Below are 22713 nucleotides of genomic sequence, written 5' to 3' on the forward strand. Positions count from 1 at the left end.
TTACTTCTGCAGCTTTGTGCACAGCTGATCATTAAGCTGCACTTTTCTCTTACAAACTACGTGCAGCATTGGAGAAGTCTGCCTCCTGCAGGAGATGCTGGGTGTAGCAGGAATTCTTTCACTCACCTGGCGGCTCAGGCTCTCCACCTGTCCACGGGACGCATGGGCTTTGTGAAGCTCATCCTCCAGCTGACAGGTGCGCTGCATGTAGACAGTGTTCCTCTCCTCCAGGAGCTTGACCTGACGTCGCAGGTCCCCAAGATCTTCTAGCTTCTTCTTGTATGACTCTACCAAGGACTCTAACTTCCCTACACGATCTGAGGAGTGCCTGAGGAAAGGATGGGAGGAGAGAAAAAGAAAGAAAGAAAGAAAGAAAGAAAGAAAGAAAGAAAGAAAGAAAGAAAGAAAGAAAGAAAGAAAGAAAGAAAGAAAGAAAGAAAGAAAGAAAGAAAGAAAGAAAGAAAGAAAGAAAGAAGTTCGTTAACAAGAAGTCAGCCAGCCAGAGACACGGCCACTATGTTCCTACATCTCTGGGGGCACTGCGTGGTATAGACATGCAATGGCTGGAAGCCAGACACTGAACAGCTGTGGCCGGTGCTGAAACAAATGCCATAGGAACACAGGCAGCAACTGCTTGGAGGCAATAAATAGATACAGACATTCCAAAAATAGTTTGGGGACCCTGCTGCTACATGTACAAATACCAAGGTGCCCATAGTCTATCCTGTCTCCACAGCATGGAGTAACCTTACTTTAGTTAAAAGCTTCCACAATTGAAGCATTTCTCTTCCCCAACGGTTTTGGGAGACGCACTGCTCATTAATCCTATGTATGCGGGGACCAGGGACCTGCACACAATAACAAACTATAAAAGAATGTGACTTATAATCTCACTAGGCGTTTAATACATCACTGGGAATGATTCAGCCATGTGCTGTACAGCCTTAAATACCTGCATACATTTATATACAGCAAAACAGTCCTATCTTCCTACAAATCCCATCCGAACAAACTTGGATGTATGAACTTTTTTTATCATACAGAGTGTGCTAGAAGCACCTGAGCAGAGAGTGACAACCCAGACAGGAAAGAGGAACTGCACAGGTTGCAACAGGTGCAGGGTGCTAGAACGAACAATCACATACCTCCCAACATGACCCTCTCCAGGAGGGACAGAATGCTCTGCTCCTGGACTTCCCTCTTAATTTAGGATTGCCATCATCTGTGCTGGAACACCTTTCTTCTCCATTACCCTGTTCAACACAGGTGCCGGCAATCATACTTTAAGAGAAAAGTCCAGAAGCAGAGCATTCTGTCCCTCCTGGAGAGGGTCATGGTGGAAGGTATGCAATAATATTCCTACTTTTTGCTGTTGGGAGATTCTGCTCCTTCTACTGCATAACTCATTCTTACTATATAACCCATTCTGTGCTTTCCTGCTGCCTTTGTATCCCATCTCATATCACTGCCCCTTCTACTATATAACTATCAGCCTGTGGCTTCCTGCTGCATCTAATCCTGAACTCTGTGTGTTGGAGACCCTGCTCCTTCTACTACATAACTCCCAGGCTGTGTATTTGATGAATCAATTTCACTCTTATGAATACAACACAAGAATAGACAGTTCACTGACTTCAACAAGCTTGCTTAACTCCTGAAATACTCTGCGTCGCTGTGCATATTCTGATGATCCATCTGGGCACGAGGTATATCCACTCAATTCATTAAAAGTTGTGGCCACATCTCGTGCAAGAGATAAATAATTCACACAACAGGTGATCTCTCTGCAAATCCACCTCAACACACGGTCATAAAAGTCCCATTCCCGGGATAATAGCTCACCTGAGGACGTCCATCTCATCCCGTAGTGACTGCGCCTCATGTGCCAGCCCAGTTAGATCTTGGTTGCGCATCTGCAGATCCTGAACCTCCCGATCCAGCTCTTGACATCGCTGTCTGTAGTCATCTCTCGCACTCTCCAGCCTGGAGAAACGTCATAACAAGACGTCACCTTCTATGCATCCACCCAGAGAGATAATCCACAGCCATTTACGCGGGGGTCATTTATAAAGCACCCTAACTTTGCACACGATGGACATCCACAAGTTTCCATGTGACATCACATAATCGGTGCATTCATGCTGGACATTTAATATAAACATGCAAATAAGGGATGCGGTCAAGATCCCGCCGGACGGAATCCCGGCGGTCGGAATACCGACACCGGAATCCCGACCTGCACAATCCCGACATATTCTCCCTCTGTGGGTGTCCACGACACCCATAGAGGGAGAATAAATTAGCGTGCCGAGCGTAGCGAGGTACCGTGCCCGCAGCGAGCCCGCAAGGGGCTGCGTTGCGCTCACCCCCGTCGAGATTGTGCCGGTCGGAATTCCGGTGTCGGTATTCCGTCCGGCGGGATCTCGTACTGATCCCGCAACTAATATAATGTTTCAACTATTATAATGCACAGTAGTGAGCGCATGATCCCATAATCAATAAAACTTGGCATAAAGTACAGTAAGCACACGTTAGCAGATCCTCTGCAGCCATTTATAAAGAAAGCGCTGGCCCTCCTGACTGTTACACCCCCCCCCCCCCCCCCCACCCTTCTCCCATTACCGGTAGTTTTCCTCCTGCAGTTGCTCGATCTGACTTTGCAGCAGAAGCAGCTTCTTGCTAAACATCTGGGGTGTCCCCATGCCCCCGTCTGACTGCTCCTGCTGCTCCTTCAGGTTTCTGTTTTCGGTCATCAGACTTCGCTTCTCTTCTACGAGCACCGATACCTAATGGAGGAAAGGCAGGGGGGGGGGGGGTGCAACACAGGAGGGAGAGGAGCAAGTCCACATAGTGTAAGAAGGGTTAATAAAGAGCACAGGAAGAAAAGGGTTAAGAGTAAAGTGGTAGCAACAAAATATGGGGTTCCCTGGCTGATCCCCTAACGACAGATCTCCTCTAAGCCCATTAACATAGTAACTGTTATCTCTGTGGGACACTTCGGACGCTGGTGAAAACGGGTGATATAATGGAAGGTCTCTGTGGCAGGATACAATTCTCAGCACCGCCAAAACAGATGGACCCTACATATTACCCGAGAGTGCCAGATCAACCCTTGTTTTCTTACAAACGTAACACTCTTTGGCCATGTGACAGGGTGGAGGACCCACGACGCAGTGGGGTCTGCAGGCAGTCCATGCACAGAGGTGGGAAGGAAGGACGGGGAACGTATACATGCAGCAATCTGCAGCCTCTTCACTCTTCCCCCAGGAGTTTCAGCAGATTTGGATCCCTCCCATACTTAGAGTTCCTTTACTAAAAAAAAAAAAAAAAAAAGGCTGGGCCTATAGGATAGAACCATATATAAAATTCAGTGACTTGTGTGTCTGGTATGAATGATCAATGAGTCTTTTAATTTTCCTGTGAGCTCCTAACATTATCATTTAGTAAACTGCAAAACATGCGTCATGTCCACCCCCCCGATACAGCGCTGCAGGGGGTGATGCGCAGGGTTAGGCGGCTGCCAGCTGTTGCAGACATGCAGCAGGTTAGGGTTAGCGGTTGCAGGTACAAGGCAGGTATTAAACTCACCCACATCTCCGGATGCCAAACCAACTCAGCTTAAAACCTTTTATAGAGGGTGAAATCACTCAATGAAGTGGGAGACTTAGAAGCCCGATCAGCAGAATCTGCAGGACAGACTCCACACTAGGCGATTTCTGTACAATATACGGGTATTTACAATACCAATAGTCACCATTTCCGGCAGGACTTACTTAGGAAAATGTAAAAACTTTTTTTCCCCTCCTATTTATTTTGGTTCTGGGAATGACTATGTATGTACATGGAAATCACAGTATGATTGTAACAGAATATCACGCCTGTAACATGCAGTTAAAGTCCCAGTATTGCTATGTTGCAGGTGATGGCAGCTATCAGACTGCAGACCTATACTGGGAGACATTTATGAACACCAGTAAAAAAGAAAAAAAAAAAAAAAAAGGAAGGAGGGCGAACCAACCAGATTTGCATTTTCTAAATTAAAAAAAGGATTATTTTTTTTTACAATTCTATATCTCTCATATATATATATATATATTATATATATATATATATATATATATATATATATATATATATATATATATATATATATATATATATATATATATACACATATATATATATATATATATATATACATATATATATATATATATATATATATATATATATATATATATAAAAAATATCTACATTCTCTAAGAATGACAGGAGACTGTAGAATTTCTATGGGAGCCCTGTCCTCTTCCTTTGTATATAAATGCCCCCCCGATATAAGGTCACAGCACGAAAGCTCCAGCACATAGGTGGTACAGTGCATGCACTCACCATTGTATAGCTGTGTCAGTGTATTACAGTACATTGTACTATACATGGTGGCAGTATCTGGGGTCCTGAAGGGGGGAGATCAATGGTTTGCCGCCTAGGGGAGTCACAACCCAGCAAATGCAAAACACGCCACCACCACAAACACGTGTGCAGTTCTGAGTAGTAAACAAGCCACCCACCACCACCACCACCACGGTTACACCACATGCCTAGTATTACTCGCAGTACAGACATACCTGCTGCTCCAAGTCGTGATAACGCTGCATGAAGTCACTTTTCTCATCTGTGTCCTCACTAAGGAAGTAATATTTACGTGACTGGAAGAGAGAAGATGACATGGTAGAGCATGAATGAAAGGAAGGCCAGGGGATGATGTGCGCAGGGAGGAGGACAGCAACAAACCGAGGAGTGCACGAGGAAGAGAACTGTTTATGGAAGAGTGCACAAGGAGGAGGAGGACAACAGAAAGAGATGGTGGAGGGAGTGAGGAAGAGGAGCGCAACAGAGAAGAATAGAGTGAGGAAGAGCACAACAGATAGAGGACATAGACCGCAAGAGATAGAAGAGGAGCGCAACAGATAAAGGAGGAAGAGTGCATGAAGAGGAGGAGCACAGCAGAGAGGAGCAGGCGGCGGCGGCGGAGCACAACAGCCAAAAAAAGGAGCAGTACGTGAGGAGGAGCACAACAGATAGAGGAGGTGGAGACTATGAGGAGGACAACAGAAAGAGATGGTGGAGGGAGTGAGGAAGAGGAGCGCAACAGAGAAGAATAGAGTGAGGAAGAGCACAACAGATAGAGGACATAGACCGCAAGAGATAGAAGAGGAGCGCAATAGATACAGGAGGAAGAGTGCATGAAGAGGAAGAGTGCATGAAGAGGAAGAGTGCATGAAGAGGAGGAGCACAGCAGAGAGGAGGAGGCGGCGGCGGAGCACAACAGCCAAAAAAAGGAGCAGTACGTGAGGAGGAGCACAACAGATAGAGGAGGTGGAGACTATGAGGAGGAGGAGCACAACAGATAGAGGAGGTGAAGACTATGAGGAGGAGGAGGAGCGCAACAGATAGAGGAGGTGGAGACTATGAGGAGGAGCGCAACAGACAGAGGGAGCACGCATGGTGTTTCCAAGCACACACAGACAACAGTAAGGTATTTCTAACATTTCATGCAGGTTAAACAATGAACCCCGCCTCCGATAGACAACATCCTCTTCTGCACTGTTCCACTAGAGGACACGGAGAACAATTTGCGACAACTCACAAAACCATTTAGCAGCTCACACAATGCAGAAAGGCAGAGGACAGCAATCTCTGATCTGGAGAAGTACAGGCGATCACTTCACAATGAGCAGGAAAGTGTGGCGTATAAGACGGTTCTCTCACCTGACTGTCATAGTTCACGTAGCTGTCAGCGGCCACCATGTCAGTGGGGTCCTTGCTCAGGAGCTGCAGGGGTTAACACACACCATTAACATGGTATATGGCGGCATTTCACTATCATCTCTTTACTGATACTTAAAAATATCAAGACGAGGAATAAAACTAAAGTAGTAAGGTGGTACAAGATTAATTGCCAAGCCAATGGATCTAGTCATTACAGCACCACCACAGGGGTCCGGCTACTCTTCCCCACAGATGTATTACTGGAAGGACTAAAGTAGACACCTACCTCCTGTATGGATTCCATGACAGCCTGCTGGACCGACTCCCCCAGGGTCATTATCTGCTGGATGTGCTCTGGGAGGGGAGGAACACAAAACAAAGTATCATGAGACAGATATTACTGAGCTAAGGCCGAACACCAAGGTCATCTCTCTGCATTAAGTAGCGGGAGCCACGGTGGGCCGCAGTCAGTGGTGGATGCGCTATGTGGGACTTAGTGGAACAATTGTTTGCTATTGTGTGTATAAGGATGCACCGATTGGTCGCTGACAACGGGCATCTCAGTCTTTGCACATTCGGATGCACGGATGTACACCAGGGAATGTCTATGTAGCGGCATTTACTACTTCTGCCTCCGTCTCTGATATAAGGCCCTCTACGTGCTGGCAGCCTATGTGCCTCATGCCTCTGGTTCCCAGTGGTTCAGCACACAAGGCTACCAATACTTTGTGTCTTGTGCTATAAACTGCATGCAAGGGTAGGGGGGTTGGGGTGGCGGTTCTCATACAGATCTGTATACAGGCAAATCCTCATTTTAGGTCATTCAAGGGATCCATAAAAGTTCTGAGCATGATCTATAAACACATCCTTATATTATGTGTGAGCAGTTGAACATAAGGTCAGAAATGGTGCTTTTAAAGAAGAAAGCAACCCCACTACTGGGCATTAAATCCAGCATGAAAGCCAAATTAAAGAACATACTGAAATGGTTGTGCTGCCCAACCTGCCATCCGTCTAACTCCTTTACCAAAAGCTGCCTAATTATCATGGTGCCGCTCCTCTGTTCTGCATCACTCTGGGGCACTACTAAAGCCCAAGCTCCAATTACATGCTTGCAGTCTCCTAGCTAACCAACTACACACAGGCTGGCACATATAAGGCATCATCTTGGAGCTGGATGAGTGCTTGTTGTACATGGGCGAGGGGATCCTGTCACACACAACACAATAGAAAACAGTAAACCTTTCATTTGTATACCAGGGGAATATTTGAATTTGCCAGACATCTGCCCTGAAACATCTCTGTAGTTACACGGTTCGGTCCCCGAACCAAAGCTCTCTGCCCACCTTCCTTCTTGTCACAGCTGATGGCACAGCCCAGCACCAGCTGAACCATCTTCCTCAGCTCAGCCGTGTTCGAGAACTCCCCGATCAGCGCAATATCTGGAATGTGATCTTCAGACACCGGGTGTCCTAGCATCTGGAGAGAGAGGGAGACAGAGACAGAGACAGAGAGAGAGTGTAAATGTTTGGCCTGTGTAACCTGTAAGCTCTCTAGTTGTGGTGGAACCACAATCCTGGAGCAACTTGCTAATTGAAGGCAGGAGGTACCAGACTTCTGCTGAAGGGTGGAGGTTTCAACACAGCGGTGCAATTCATGCTTTAGACATCATAGTATAAAATATATACTTGCAATACATAGTAACCCCCTACCACCCCAACATTTTTGAGGCCTTCTAAATGCACTGCTGGAAGAAGTGATATATGCCTCTTTCTGACCCAGGAGAGGAATCTTAAGCAGCTGATTTTTATTACTGATCGCCTATAAATTATTATCTCCTATTCAAAATCTCTCTGGGTGTTACAAAATACGTCTGCTAGTTACATGCACAGACTCACCGCTCTCAGCATGACATGCGACAGTAGAGGGGAATCAACAGTACATAGAGCTCTGAGTTATTCCAAAGCCTCTCTGCTCACTATATATTGTGCCTGTGGTTGCCGTGGTAGTCTATCGCATTGTGCAGAATTATTAATCATCATCAGACAGAAGAAACAAAAGAAGGAATAACATTAATTACTGGACTTCTTATTTCAGCCTGCCAGTGTTAAAATAAACACTTCATTTATTTTTATGGAATTTCATCCTTTAGTTTTGGGTAGAATAAGAAACTACAGAAAATGACAGCGGGGTCTATCTAGGCCTATAAACCTTAGGCCCTATTACAGAGGTTCCTAAACGTGGCTCTCAAGGCACCCTAACGTACCAGGTTTTAAAGATATCCGTGGCTCAGCACAGATGGTTAAATCAAACTGACTCAGGTACTTATTAAGTCACATGTGGCCAAGCATGGATATACTTAAACCTGGGCCATTAGGGTGCCTTGAGGACTACATTTTGGATCCTCTGCCCTATTAGATCCTCGTTTTTTTTCCACAATTAGAATAGACTTAAGTTTATCATCTTTAAATCCCATACCGCATAAGCAAAGTGATTCTTCCTCAAATGTCGCCCTAAACCGGATAAGCTGCATTTTTAAAGGAATTAGCCTTTGATGTCTCGAGCAGCGAGATGAGATAATGGGGCTTACACAGGCCCGGACATTTCTAAAGCTTCACTATTAAAGTTATAAATGTAACAGTGTTAAGAAGAGAGGTGGGAAAGGTGGTGGGGGGGATAACACGAATCAGAATAAACATGGAGTCATTTAAGATCCAGGATATTAACATGAAGAACAGAGCACTACAAGAAAGAGATGGTTTCTTTTAAGTCAAATGATATATTTATCCAAGGTCTGGAGTGAGAAAAAAAAAGAGGAACTTTAGCTGAACATCACACTCAGACAATGACGCAGACCTGGAGCTGTTTCACTGTCCGTATAACGCAGGCACTTTTTCTGAACACCAGATGGCGCACTTTAATGTTGCTAAAAAAAGCACAGTACTAGTCATCTTCCTAATGGTCACACAGATTGGAACCATCCATCTCCCCGCCAGCTAATCCCTACAGTATAGTATGGCAGACAGCCACCACAACTTATTCCGCTTTTATCTGTGTTAGAACAGAGTTCCAGCTCTCTGCACCATCATTACAATGCAATGCTGCAGTGCGGCCCTCGCTTGCCGTATGGACACTGGAACGTGGCCAAGAAAACATAGTCCCACGGGATCGCGACAGTTAGACTTGGATAACGGTTACAATGGGGAAACCCACAAATCCACAGTATCCTTGAACACATTACAGGATCTCCCTTACAAGGCTAGCCAGCAATCCCTGCCAGGTACGGATGTTGCACCAAATGGGAGCGAGCTCTGAGCTTAAAGACCGAAAAAGAACCCTAGGAGCTTCCTACTGACGCAATAATAATTATATACAATTACACTACAATAGAGCATACGGCATAGCCCACTCCATTGTTTTACACTGTATCACCATATAAGCCTATAATGGGAGGAGATGAAGCCATTTACCGAGGACACTCCGGGAGCGACAGACACATTTCATTGTTCAAGGATGTAAAAGGAGGTATATACGGGATGAAGTCGATATGCCGGCAGTTGGCATCCTGCCGGTCAGGAAACCGACGCCGGAATTCCGACCGGTGACAATGCCGACTAACAGGGGCTATTCCCGCAAGGGGTTCCGTTGCGCTCACCACCAACCCCCCCAAACCCGTATATACATGTTGGGTAAAATAAGAATTTACTTACCGATAATTCTATTTCTCGTAGTCCGTAGTGGATGCTGGGGACTCCGTAAGGACCATGGGGAATAGCGGCTCCGCAGGAGACTGGGCACAAAAGTAAAGCTTTAGAACAACCTGGTGTGCACTGGCTCCTCCCCCTATGACCCTCCTCCAAGCCTCAGTTAGGATACTGTGCCCGGACGAGCGTACACAATAAGGAAGGATTTTGAATCCCGGGTAAGACTCATACCAGCCACACCAATCACACCGTATAACTTGTGATCTAAACCCAGTTAACAGCATGATAACAGAGGAGCCTCTAGAAAAGATGGCTCACTACAGCAATAACCCGATTTTTTGGTAACAATAACTATGTACCAGTATTGCAGACAATCCGCACTTGGGATGGGCGCCCAGCATCCACTACGGACTACGAGAAATAGAATTATCGGTAAGTAAATTCTTATTTTCTCTAACGTCCTAAGTGGATGCTGGGGACTCCGTAAGGACCATGGGGATTATACCAAAGCTCCCAAACGGGCGGGAGAGTGCGGATGACTGCAGCACCAAATGAGAGAACTCCAGGTCCTCCTCAGCCAGGGTATCAAATTTGTAGAATTTTACAAACGTATTTGCTCCTGACCAAGTAGCTGCTCGGCAAAGTTGTAAAGCCGAGACCCCTCGGGCAGCCGCCCAAGATGAGCCCACCTTCCTTGTGGAACGGGCTTTTACAGATTTTGGCTGTGGCAGGCCTGCCACAGAATGTGCAAGCTGAATTGTACTACAAATCCAACGAGCAATAGTCTGCTTAGAAGCAGGAGCACCCAGCTTGTTGGGTGCATACAGAATAAACAACAGATTTTCTGACTCCAGCCGTCCTGGAAACCTATATTTCCAGGGCTCTGACAACGTCTAGCAACTTGGAGTCCTCCAAGTCCCTAGTAGCCGCAGGCACCACAATAGGTTGATTCAGGTGAAACGCTGAAAACCACCTTAGGGAGAAACTGAGGACAAGTCCTCAATTCCGCCCTGTCCGAATGGAAAATCAGATGAGGGCTTTTACAGGATAAAGCCGCCAATTCTGACACGCACCTGGCCCAGGCCAGGGCCAACAGCATGACCACTTTCCATGTGAGATATTTTAACTCCACATATTTAAGTGGTTCAAACCAATGTGACTTTTGGAACCCAAAAACTACATTTAGATCCCAAGGTGCCACTGGAGGCACAAAAGGAGGCTGTATATACAGTACCCCTTTCACAAACGTCTGAACTTCAGGGACTGAAGCTAGTTCTTTTTGGAAGAAAATTGACAGGGCCGAAATTTGAACCTTAATGGACCCCCATTTCAGGCCCATAGACACTCCTGTTTGCAGGAAATGTAGGAATCGACCTAGTTGAAAATTCCTCCGTCGGGGCCTTACTGGCCTCGCACCACGCAACATATTTTCGCCAAATGCGGTGATAATGTTTTGCGGTTATATCTTTCCTGGCTTTGATCAGGATAGGGATGACTTCATCCGGAATGCCTTTTTCCTTCAGGATCCGGCGTTCAACCGCCCTGCCGTTAAACGCAGCCGCGGTAAGTCTTGGAACAGACAGGGTCCTTGCTGGAGCAGGTCCCTTCTTAGAGGTAGAGGCCACGGATCCTCCGTGAGCATCTCTTGAAGTTCCGGTTACCAAGTCCTTCTTGGCCAATCCGGAGCCACGAATATAGTGCTTACTCCTCTCCATCTTTTAATTCTCAGTACCTTGGTTATGAGAGGCAGAGGAGGGAACACATACACTGACTGGTACACCCACTGTGTTACCAGAGCGTCTACAGCTATTGCCTGAGGGTCCCTTGACCTGGCGCAATACTTGTCGAGTTTTATAAACATGTGGAAGACTTCTGGGTGAAGTCCCCACTCTCCCGGGTGGAGGTCGTGTCTGCTGAGGAAGTCTGCTTCCCAGTTGTCCACTCCCGGAATGAATACTGCTGACAGTGCTATCACATGATTTTCCGCCCAGCGAAGAATCCTTGCAGCTTCTGCCATTGCCCTTCTGCTTCTTGTGTCACCCTGTCTGTTTACGTGGGTGACTGCCGTGATGTTGTCCGAATGGATCAACTCCGGGTGACCTTGAAGCAGAGGTCTTGCTGAGCTTAGAGCATTGTAAATGGCCCTTAGCTTCAGGATATTTATGTGAAGTGTTGTCTCCAGGCTTGACCATAAGCTCTGGAAATTCCTTCTGACTGCTCCCCAGCCTCGCAGGCTGGCATCCGTGGTCACCAGGACCCAGTCCTGAATGTGCGGCCCTCTAGAAGATGAGCACTCTGCAACCACCACAGGAGAGACACCCTTGTGCTTGGTGACAGGGTTATCCGCTGATGCATCTGAAGATGCGACCCAGACCATTTGTCCAGCAGGTCCCACTGGAAAGTTCTTGCGTGGAATCTGCCGCATGGGATTGCTTCATAGGAAGCCACCATTTTTTCCAGAACCATCTCATTGATGTACTGAGACTTGGCTCGGTTATAGGAGGTTCCCGACTAGCTCGGATAACTCCCTGACTTTCTCCTCCGGGAGAAACACCTTTTTCTGAACTGTGTCCAGGATCATCCCTAAGAACAGAAGACGAGTCGTCGGAATCAGCTGCGATTTTGGAATATTGAGAATCCAATCGTGCTGCCGCAACACTACCTGAGATAGTGCTACACCGACCTCCAACTGTTCCCTGGATCTTACCCTTATCAGGGAATCGTCCAAGTAAGGGATAACTAAAATTGCCTTCCTTTGAAGGAGTATCATCATTTCGGCCATTACCTTGGTAAAGACCCGGGGTGCCGTGGACCATCCATACGGCAGCGTCTGAAACTGATAGTGACAGTTCTGTACCATAAACCTGAGGTACCCTTGGTGAGAAGGGTAAATTGGGACATGAAGGTAAGCATCCTTGATGTACCGAGACATCATGTAGTCCTCTTCTTCCAGGTTCGCAATCACTGCTCTGAGTGACTCAATCTTGAATTTGAACCTCTGTATGTAAGTGTTCAAAGATTTTAGATTTAGAATCGGTCTCACCGAGCCGTCCGGCTTCGGTACCACAACAGTGTGGAATAATACCCCGTTCCCTGTTGCAGGAGGGGTACCTTGATTATCACCTGCTGGGAATACAGCTTGTGAATGGCTTCCAAAACTGTCTCCCTGTCAGAAGGAGACATTGGTAAAGCCGACTTTAGGAAACGGCGAGGGGGAGACGTCTCGAATTCCAATTTGTACCCCTGAGATATCACCTGAAGGATTCAGGGGTCTACTTGCGAGTGAGCCCACTGCGCGCTGAAATTCATTGAGACGGGCCCCCACCGTGCCTGATTCTGCTTGTAAAGCCCCAGCGTCATACTGAGGGCTTGGCAGAGGCGGGAGAGGGTTTCTGTTCCTGGGAACTGGCTGATTTCTGCAGCCTTTTTCCTCTCCCTCTGTCACGGGGCAGAAATGAGGAACCTTTTGCCCGCTTGCCCACTGTGACAGGACGATACCGTACGGAAGCACTCGCAGCTTCCGCGTCCCGTTGACTGCACACAGAATGGAAGGTCAAGCCGCACGAGGCCTGACCACATAGGGGATTCCCGCTTACCGTCAGTAACCGCCTGTTACTGACTCCACCCACTGCGCTGTGGGCGGGTTCTCGCTGCCACCACCAAACTCCTAACCTGCCGTGGCGTTTGGAACCACGGTTCTGCTCTGTATGTGCCGACGCACTGCTTTACCACACCTGTGTGGTGTCGACGAATCCCCACTAGCCACTTGCTAGGCCTCTACCGGTAGCTGGCGGAAGGCGGAGCTTGGAGACGTCAGGTGCTTCCCTGGACAGCCGGAGGACGGGGCTAGGTTTGGCCTAACCCTGTTGGTCACAAGATGAAGCAGTCTTCTTGAGGCAAAGGTGTTTATTGCTCAAATAACCTTTAAAAAGGCTCCTCCCTATTGCTAGGGGCAACAGCATACAATTAAGATGTTTCAGCAGAAGAAGATGTTACAATACACACTCCTATGGGCCAACTGCCCTTCTTTTATCCCTCTCCAAGACCCCTTACCACAGGGGGTAAGCCCGCCCTGTGGTGCACAACCAATCAATGTTTACCCATGAGCTGTGCATGCTCTGGTCTCATGCACACCTTTACATTGTTCCCTATGGACAGTGGGGAGTGGTCGGTCTCCTTTGACCCTCCTATCTGGGAGAGTCAGGGCACTCCCCGGTGCCGTTCAGTCTGGCTGGGGGGAAGTTTTTCCCTCCTAAACTGACTTCCAGAAACCTGCCCGGGACCCCTCTCACTGCCTGCAGCCTGGATTTGGGCTCCAGAGCTGGGCAGCCTGGCTCCCCGGTCCAGGTTTCCTGGCCACTACGGCTGATCTCCATGGAGCTCCAAGAAACCACTCAGCTTGTTTTATAGCTAAGCTGCTTCTCTTTCTCCCTGTGCCCATTGGAACTGTGAGGCTGGATGGGAAAGCATTCCGTTTTTAGGGAAAAGGTCTGGGAGAATCCATCAGCCTGCACAGCCATGGATTCCCCCCTCCTGGGACACACAATCAAGTAAGTGCAATTTCTCTTTAAATACATTACATTTTAAATCACACTGTACATTTCCCTGTAACTATACACTGAGCCTGTGCCCTGCACAGACTCTACATACTCAGGCACTGCAGTGCCTTACAACACACTGTATGTCCTTATTTTACACAATGTTTTATTTAACTGCTGTGCTTCCCTAGCCCTGCAGCCTGGCTGCTAGGGCTCTCCCTCTCAGTGCTGGAGGTATGGGGCTGGCTTCCCCCATCCTCCAGCCTGCTTTTCTGCCTCTGGGGTTCCAGGGAGCTGGCTCTCCCTGTCCCCCCAGGGTGGCACTAATCAGTGGCCTCGCCGCACCCCCCTGTACCTAAGCCCGGCGGCCCGGGACACTTGTCCCGGCCGCCGTGACTCTGGCTTTGTTTCAGCGCTGAGGCGCCGGGAGCGTAGCTCCCGGACCCCAGCGCTCACCATCCTGCTGGGCAGCCTACTTTCACCCACGCCGCTAGGGAGCCGGCTAGCCCGGTCCCCCATGAGCGGCGCCTGTCTGGTAGCCTCGCTGCAGCGTCCGGCGGGGAGCCGAGCTGCAGCGCACCCCCCTCGCCGGCTAGCAGCCCGGGACGTCCGTCCCGGCTGCTGCGGCTGGCCACCCGTGCTGGGCTGAGGCGCTGGGAGCAGAGCTCCCGGCCCCCAGCGGCGGCTCTCACAGAGAGCACTGCAGCGGGAGCCGAGCTCCCAGCCGCAGCGCTCACCCTTCTCCCCGGCGCGCACACTCCAGTGCGCCCGGGGCTACACTGACCGCTGCCGGGAGCGGAGCTCCCGGACTCCGGTGGTCAGCGGCTGCCTCCTCTCCCCCGGCGCGCACACACTGCTGAGCGCGCCGGGGGGCTGTCCTCCCTGCCGTGGTCTCCGGAGAGGTCCGGGACCACGGCACAGTTTAAAATTACAATTTAAACATATTTTTACAAACACGGCGCCTAGCGCCCAACACAATTCAAATTTGGCGCCAAGCGCCCCTTTGTCTTTAAAAATGGCGCCGGGCACTAGGGGTTAACCCCTTCAGTGCCGCAGGCGGCCATTTGCCTCGTGGCTGGGGCTCTCCGGCCACACTCCTCCCCCCCCATTCAAGCGGGTCAACCAGGGACCCATGTCCCAACGATTTGGGTCCTGGTCCCGCAGTCCGTTGGGGTGAAGGGGACGCTACCTGGGGGGTGTAGGCTCTGGCCTAGACAGTTCATCCATAGTGTAGTGGGCCTCTCTTCGTGGGTGCACAATGTTCAAATAGTCCACCTGAAGTCCAAGTTCAAGGCTCCACCACAAAAGTCTGTCCAATTCCCCCAAGGTCGGTTGCAGCCACCTAACAGGTAGGTGGTAAGTCACCACGGTGGGGGGCCGGTTACAAACAAGTGTCACCCACGGTGTCCCAACTGTGGCATACCCCACCTCCCACAATAGCAGTTTTCTGCTCAAACAGGCCACAGGGTGCTCCTGCCCATATGGCTCTTTCTGGCTCGGTACTGCTCCCAGTCCGTGCAGTGGCGCAATAGTTCGTAACACACAGTCCTGGTCAAGAATGTGCGCCATCAGCACTGGAGCGGGTACCCGAGCCTCCTTCAATGACTGGAATGCCAACTCGCAAGCGGGTGCAAAGTCCACTGACTTGGGAATGCCCTTCCTAGCCATCTCTGTCAAGGGGTTCACTACAGGACTAAAGTCAATGACAACATGTCCGTAGGGCCTTACAGGTTCTAAGGTCAGTACCGGTCTGGGTGATGTGGGTCGGGGACAGCCTCTGGTTGCCTCCACCCCCTCTGGGTTGGGCCTACCCCTGTCTCCTCCCACATGGTGCCCCAGGCACTGCACCTCCGTCATACCTATCTGGCAACTGTCTGCCCTAACTGTCAGACCTGCCCTCCAATCCTCTTCTGTCGACCTATGACTCGGGAAACCTACCCTGTCACCTAGGCCTACTCTTCCCTCCTCGTCCGCTACCTGTGCCACAGTGATGGCGGCCAGACCACCAGCCTCTGGATCCTGTGTGGCATCCACTACAGGGAGGCTGCGTGTCTTCCCCGATCTACTGTGCACAGGCAAGGGACCTGCTATGTCCACAGCAACTTGCTGCAAGGGTTCTCCTATGGGCAGAGGCCCAGAGACAACACAACCGCTGGAGTGCCCCGGCTGCCAACGCATGGCACCAGCCTTACATGTGGTCTGGGCGTCATCCGACATTCCAGACCAGGGTAAGCTCTGTATCAGGCACTTCAGGGTACGGTCTGTTTCCGGGTTGCTGTCCAAAGGGGTTTCGCTGGCAACCGACACCGGTTGCGCAGGAACGTTCCCTGAGGGGACCAGTTGGACACATTCCCTATCTGGTCTATCCCCTCCCACTTTCCTGTCTACCCTGTACCTTAACCCTTCCCGCCCGGTCAAACTTCCTGCCCCAACCCTGTCAAGGCCGCTGCCAGAGTGGCGCCTCATGCCTTTCAGGGATGGGTCAGAGAGTTGAGCCTCCCTAAACTCCTGCCTGCGGCCCTCAATCTCTCCTAAATTGGGACACACTACAGGGGGATCTAGGTGGGGACTACTAGGGTCAGTCTGGTAGGGGTCAGTCATGGAAAAGTCAGTGTGGTTTCTCATACTCACCGCCGGAGTTGGCAAACCACTTGGGTCAGGAACATCATTGGGCACCCCCACAGGATCAAACGAGCTGGAACCGACATCCTCTGCGTTGCTAGTGGACGTGGGCATACCAGAGGCAAAAGGCATGCGGGGTCGATGTACTGATCTAGCCGCTGTAATCTTTTCCTCTGGGCTGGTTGATGCTGTGGTTGGCTGTGCTGGCAGTTGTCTAGCAGCTGTAGTCTTTTCCTCTGGGCTGGGCTGTGCTGGAGTAGCTGATGTCAACGGTGGGTTTGGAACTTGACTCCGGGGAATGGCGCCAACAAACATAGTGACGATCCCACCACCCAGATCATTTCCTAGGACCACATCAGTTGGGAGACCATCCATGACGGCAACTTCTCGCAACTCTGGTCCAGCTCCCCAGTCCAGGTAGACTCTTGCCATGGGAACCGCTTTTTCTGTTCCTTCTGCCAGGGTGACCGTGGCAGTGCGACCCTGCAATACTGCAGCAGGATCTATGAGGTGGGGGCTCACCACAGTGATTGAGGCCCCAGAGTCTCTTAGGCCTTCTCCCTGCAGGGGTCCCACGTGGACTGGCTGCAGGTGCCTCCACATGTTGTGTAGGGGCTGTTTGGCCATGCAGGTGACTCTCTCCGCAGAGTGCACCTGTCTCTCGCCACACTCCATCGGACTGACTGGAGGGGGAACAGTCTCTGTAGGCTCATCTCCTCTCGTCAAACAAGCGATCCGGGCTCCAGCACTCGGATTTGGGGCACGAGTCTGGGGTGCTTGGGATGCAGGACAGTTCATCCTCAGATGTCCGATTTTCCCACAGCCGTAGCACTTCTTCTCCAGTCGTGGCACCGATGATCTCTGATCAGTTGCAGGGACGCTGCGGTGCGGTTGCTGGCCAAGAGCACCCGGGTTGGAAGATGCTTGTCTTTGGGGGTGATGAGCTGAAGAGGGGGGTCCCCTTGGTGGTACAGTCTGTTGGAGCTGGCTGCTGGCGGGGCGCTTCTGCCCCCGTGGCCGAATTGCCACATACTTGTCGGCTAATTGGGCAGCCATCTTTAAGCTGGGTGGCTCCCGATCTAGCACCCACTCCTTCACTTCTTGGGCGCACCTGCGGTAGAACTGCTCCCTGCAGATCAGGTCGATCAGTGCGTCCCATGTAGTGGCTTCCGAATCCTTCACCCACTTCACCACGTACTGCCGCAGCTGGGTGGCGAACTGCTCATGGGTGCTGCTAGGATTCTTAGGCAAGTCTCTGAATTTCTTCCTGTAAGACTCGGGAGTGATGAAGAATCGCTGGAGGAGGGCCTTCTCGACTTCGTCATAGTTCCCACAGTCCTCCGTCGCCACTCCTCGATAGGCCTCCAAGGCCTCTCCATGCAGAGTGGGCACAAGGTGTCTCACCCACTCTGACTTGGGTAGATCATGTAGTTTACAAGTCCGTTCAAAAACTTGCAAATGTCCATCAATGTCCCCATCACTGTCTGCAAACTTGGCAAACTGAACTCGTCCTGATCTGTGTACAACAGCTGACAACGGCTCCCGGGGTACCACGGCCTGTGGTGCCCGCTCATCACGCCACATCTGGATGATGATCAAGCGTTCTTGCTCTGTTGCCCTTTCCCCCAATTCCGCTAGCCGATCTGCTAGGGTATCCGGGCCGCCCCCCCTGGGACGTTGGGATCCTGGCCCTGCTAGGGATTGTTGGGAGACATGGCTGTTGTGAGAGAGGGAGGGGCTTGTGGTTCTCACCGGTTCCTCATGAAGGTCCACTGCTGGGCCGTCCTCTGCGTTGCTGACGCCGTCAGTGCTTTCCACCTCCGCCCGATGAGACTCCTCCACGCTTCTGAGCGCCGCCTGCATGACGCTCCTGGACGCGTTGAAAGGGATTTCCACACCCTTCCCCTGGCATACGATCTCCAGATCCTCCTTGGACATTCCGCTGAATTCCGCCATCTTGTGCGTTCTCCTGCGCTGCAGTTACTCCTCTCCTGAGTAACTCGGCTTCTCCAATCGGGTGATGAAAAGCCGCCTGGGATTATCCCACCGCTGCCACCAATTTCTGTGACAGGACGATACCGTACGGAAGCACTCGCAGCTTCCGCGTCCCGTTGACTGCACACAGAATGGAAGGTCAAGCCGCACGAGGCCTGACCACATAGGGGATTCCCGCTTACCGTCAGTAACCGCCTGTTACTGACTCCACCCACTGCGCTGTGGGCGGGTTCTCGCTGCCACCACCAAACTCCTAACCTGCCGTGGCGTTTGGAACCACGGTTCTGCTCTGTATGTGCCGACGCACTGCTTTACCACACCTGTGTGGTGTCGACGAATCCCCACTAGCCACTTGCTAGGCCTCTACCGGTAGCTGGCGGAAGGCGGAGCTTGGAGACGTCAGGTGCTTCCCTGGACAGCCGGAGGACGGGGCTAGGTTTGGCCTAACCCTGTTGGTCACAAGATGAAGCAGTCTTCTTGAGGCAAAGGTGTTTATTGCTCAAATAACCTTTAAAAAGGCTCCTCCCTATTGCTAGGGGCAACAGCATACAATTAAGATGTTTCAGCAGAAGAAGATGTTACAATACACACTCCTATGGGCCAACTGCCCTTCTTTTATCCCTCTCCAAGACCCCTTACCACAGGGGGTAAGCCCGCCCTGTGGTGCACAACCAATCAATGTTTACCCATGAGCTGTGCATGCTCTGGTCTCATGCACACCTTTACATTGTTCCCTATGGACAGTGGGGAGTGGTCGGTCTCCTTTGACCCTCCTATCTGGGAGAGTCAGGGCACTCCCCGGTGCCGTTCAGTCTGGCTGGGGGGAAGTTTTTCCCTCCTAAACTGACTTCCAGAAACCTGCCCGGGACCCCTCTCACTGCCTGCAGCCTGGATTTGGGCTCCAGAGCTGGGCAGCCTGGCTCCCCGGTCCAGGTTTCCTGGCCACTACGGCTGATCTCCATGGAGCTCCAAGAAACCACTCAGCTTGTTTTATAGCTAAGCTGCTTCTCTTTCTCCCTGTGCCCATTGGAACTGTGAGGCTGGATGGGAAAGCATTCCGTTTTTAGGGAAAAGGTCTGGGAGAATCCATCAGCCTGCACAGCCATGGATTCCCCCCTCCTGGGACACACAATCAAGTAAGTGCAATTTCTCTTTAAATACATTACATTTTAAATCACACTGTACATTTCCCTGTAACTATACACTGAGCCTGTGCCCTGCACAGACTCTACATACTCAGGCACTGCAGTGCCTTACAACACACTGTATGTCCTTATTTTACACAATGTTTTATTTAACTGCTGTGCTTCCCTAGCCCTGCAGCCTGGCTGCTAGGGCTCTCCCTCTCAGTGCTGGAGGTATGGGGCTGGCTTCCCCCATCCTCCAGCCTGCTTTTCTGCCTCTGGGGTTCCAGGGAGCTGGCTCTCCCTGTCCCCCCAGGGTGGCACTAATCAGTGGCCTCGCCGCACGCAGCGGCGCACCCCCCTGTACCTAAGCCCGGCGGCCCGGGACACTTGTCCCGGCCGCCGTGACTCTGGCTTTGTTTCAGCGCTGAGGCGCCGGGAGCGTAGCTCCCGGACCCCAGCGCTCACCATCCTGCTGGGCAGCCTACTTTCACCCACGCCGCTAGGGAGCCGGCTAGCCCGGTCCCCCATGAGCGGCGCCTGTCTGGTAGCCTCGCTGCAGCGTCCGGCGGGGAGCCGAGCTGCAGCGCACCCCCCTCGCCGGCTAGCAGCCCGGGACGTCCGTCCCGGCTGCTGCGGCTGGCCACCCGTGCTGGGCTGAGGTGCTGGGAGCAGAGCTCCCGGCCCCCAGCGGCGGCTCTCACAGAGAGCACTGCAGCGGGAGCCGAGCTCCCAGCCGCAGCGCTCACCCTTCTCCCCGGCGCGCACACTCCAGTGCGCCCGGGGCTACACTGACCGCTGCCGGGAGCGGAGCTCCCGGACTCCGGTGGTCAGCGGCTGCCTCCTCTCCCCCGGCGCGCACACACTGCTGAGCGCGCCGGGGGGCTGTCCTCCCTGCCGTGGTCTCCGGAGAGGTCCGGGACCACGGCACAGTTTAAAATTACAATTTAAACATATTTTTACAAACACGGCGCCTAGCGCCCAACACAATTCAAATTTGGCGCCAAGCGCCCCTTTGTCTTTAAAAATGGCGCCGGGCACTAGGGGTTAACCCCTTCAGTGCCGCAGGCGGCCATTTGCCTCGTGGCTGGGGCTCTCCGGCCACACTCCTCCCCCCCCATTCAAGCGGGTCAACCAGGGACCCATGTCCCAACGATTTGGGTCCTGGTCCCGCAGTCCGTTGGGGTGAAGGGGACGCTACCTGGGGGGTGTAGGCTCTGGCCTAGACAGTTCATCCATAGTGTAGTGGGCCTCTCTTCGTGGGTGCACAATGTTCAAATAGTCCACCTGAAGTCCAAGTTCAAGGCTCCACCACAAAAGTCTGTCCAATTCCCCCAAGGTCGGTTGCAGCCACCTAACAGGTAGGTGGTAAGTCACCACGGTGGGGGGCCGGTTACAAACAAGTGCCACCCACGGTGTCCCAACTGTGGCATACCCCACCTCCCACAATAGCAGTTTTCTGCTCAAACAGGCCACAGGGTGCTCCTGCCCATATGGCTCTTTCTGGCTCGGTACTGCTCCCAGTCCGTGCAGTGGCGCAATAGTTCGTAACACACAGTCCTGGTCAAGAATGTGCGCCATCAGCACTGGAGCGGGTACCCGAGCCTCCTTCAATGACTGGAATGCCAACTCGCAAGCGGGTGCAAAGTCCACTGACTTGGGAATGCCCTTCCTAGCCATCTCTGTCAAGGGGTTCACTACAGGACTAAAGTCAATGACAACATGTCCGTAGGGCCTTACAGGTTCTAAGGTCAGTACCGGTCTGGGTGATGTGGGTCGGGGACAGCCTCTGGTTGCCTCCACCCCCTCTGGGTTGGGCCTACCCCTGTCTCCTCCCACATGGTGCCCCAGGCACTGCACCTCCGTCATACCTATCTGGCAACTGTCTGCCCTAACTGTCAGACCTGCCCTCCAATCCTCTTCTGTCGACCTATGACTCGGGAAACCTACCCTGTCACCTAGGCCTACTCTTCCCTCCTCGTCCGCTACCTGTGCCACAGTGATGGCGGCCAGACCACCAGCCTCTGGATCCTGTGTGGCATCCACTACAGGGAGGCTGCGTGTCTTCCCCGATCTACTGTGCACAGGCAAGGGACCTGCTATGTCCACAGCAACTTGCTGCAAGGGTTCTCCTATGGGCAGAGGCCCAGAGACAACACAACCGCTGGAGTGCCCCGGCTGCCAACGCATGGCACCAGCCTTACATGTGGTCTGGGCGTCATCCGACATTCCAGACCAGGGTAAGCTCTGTATCAGGCACTTCAGGGTACGGTCTGTTTCCGGGTTGCTGTCCAAAGGGGTTTCGCTGGCAACCGACACCGGTTGCGCAGGAACGTTCCCTGAGGGGACCAGTTGGACACATTCCCTATCTGGTCTATCCCCTCCCACTTTCCTGTCTACCCTGTACCTTAACCCTTCCCGCCCGGTCAAACTTCCTGCCCCAACCCTGTCAAGGCCGCTGCCAGAGTGGCGCCTCATGCCTTTCAGGGATGGGTCAGAGAGTTGAGCCTCCCTAAACTCCTGCCTGCGGCCCTCAATCTCTCCTAAATTGGGACACACTACAGGGGGATCTAGGTGGGGACTACTAGGGTCAGTCTGGTAGGGGTCAGTCATGGAAAAGTCAGTGTGGTTTCTCATACTCACCGCCGGAGTTGGCAAACCACTTGGGTCAGGAACATCATTGGGCACCCCCACAGGATCAAACGAGCTGGAACCGACATCCTCTGCGTTGCTAGTGGACGTGGGCATACCAGAGGCAAAAGGCATGCGGGGTCGATGTACTGATCTAGCCGCTGTAATCTTTTCCTCTGGGCTGGTTGATGCTGTGGTTGGCTGTGCTGGCAGTTGTCTAGCAGCTGTAGTCTTTTCCTCTGGGCTGGGCTGTGCTGGAGTAGCTGATGTCAACGGTGGGTTTGGAACTTGACTCCGGGGAATGGCGCCAACAAACATAGTGACGATCCC

General features: G+C 51.7%; 1 protein-coding gene across 2 annotated transcripts in view; it reads right to left on the reverse strand.

The window, feature by feature from the left end:
• The window catches only part of HOOK2 (hook microtubule tethering protein 2), a 108474-nt gene that overhangs the window by 63659 nt on the left and 22102 nt on the right, over window positions 1-22713 (reverse strand). For both annotated transcript variants that reach the window (XM_063931186.1, XM_063931187.1), the window contains exons 5-11: window positions 7116-7248; window positions 6056-6123; window positions 5770-5832; window positions 4626-4706; window positions 2623-2786; window positions 1843-1983; window positions 127-328 (exon numbers count right to left, since the gene is read on the reverse strand). In XM_063931186.1, coding sequence (XP_063787256.1) covers window positions 127-328; window positions 1843-1983; window positions 2623-2786; window positions 4626-4706; window positions 5770-5832; window positions 6056-6123; window positions 7116-7248 — 852 coding nt within the window. The remainder of the gene's footprint in view (window positions 1-126; window positions 329-1842; window positions 1984-2622; window positions 2787-4625; window positions 4707-5769; window positions 5833-6055; window positions 6124-7115; window positions 7249-22713) is intronic.

The sequence above is a fragment of the Pseudophryne corroboree genome, chromosome 6 (assembly GCF_028390025.1).
Source record: "Pseudophryne corroboree isolate aPseCor3 chromosome 6, aPseCor3.hap2, whole genome shotgun sequence".
NCBI classification, from domain to species: domain Eukaryota; kingdom Metazoa; phylum Chordata; class Amphibia; order Anura; family Myobatrachidae; genus Pseudophryne; species Pseudophryne corroboree.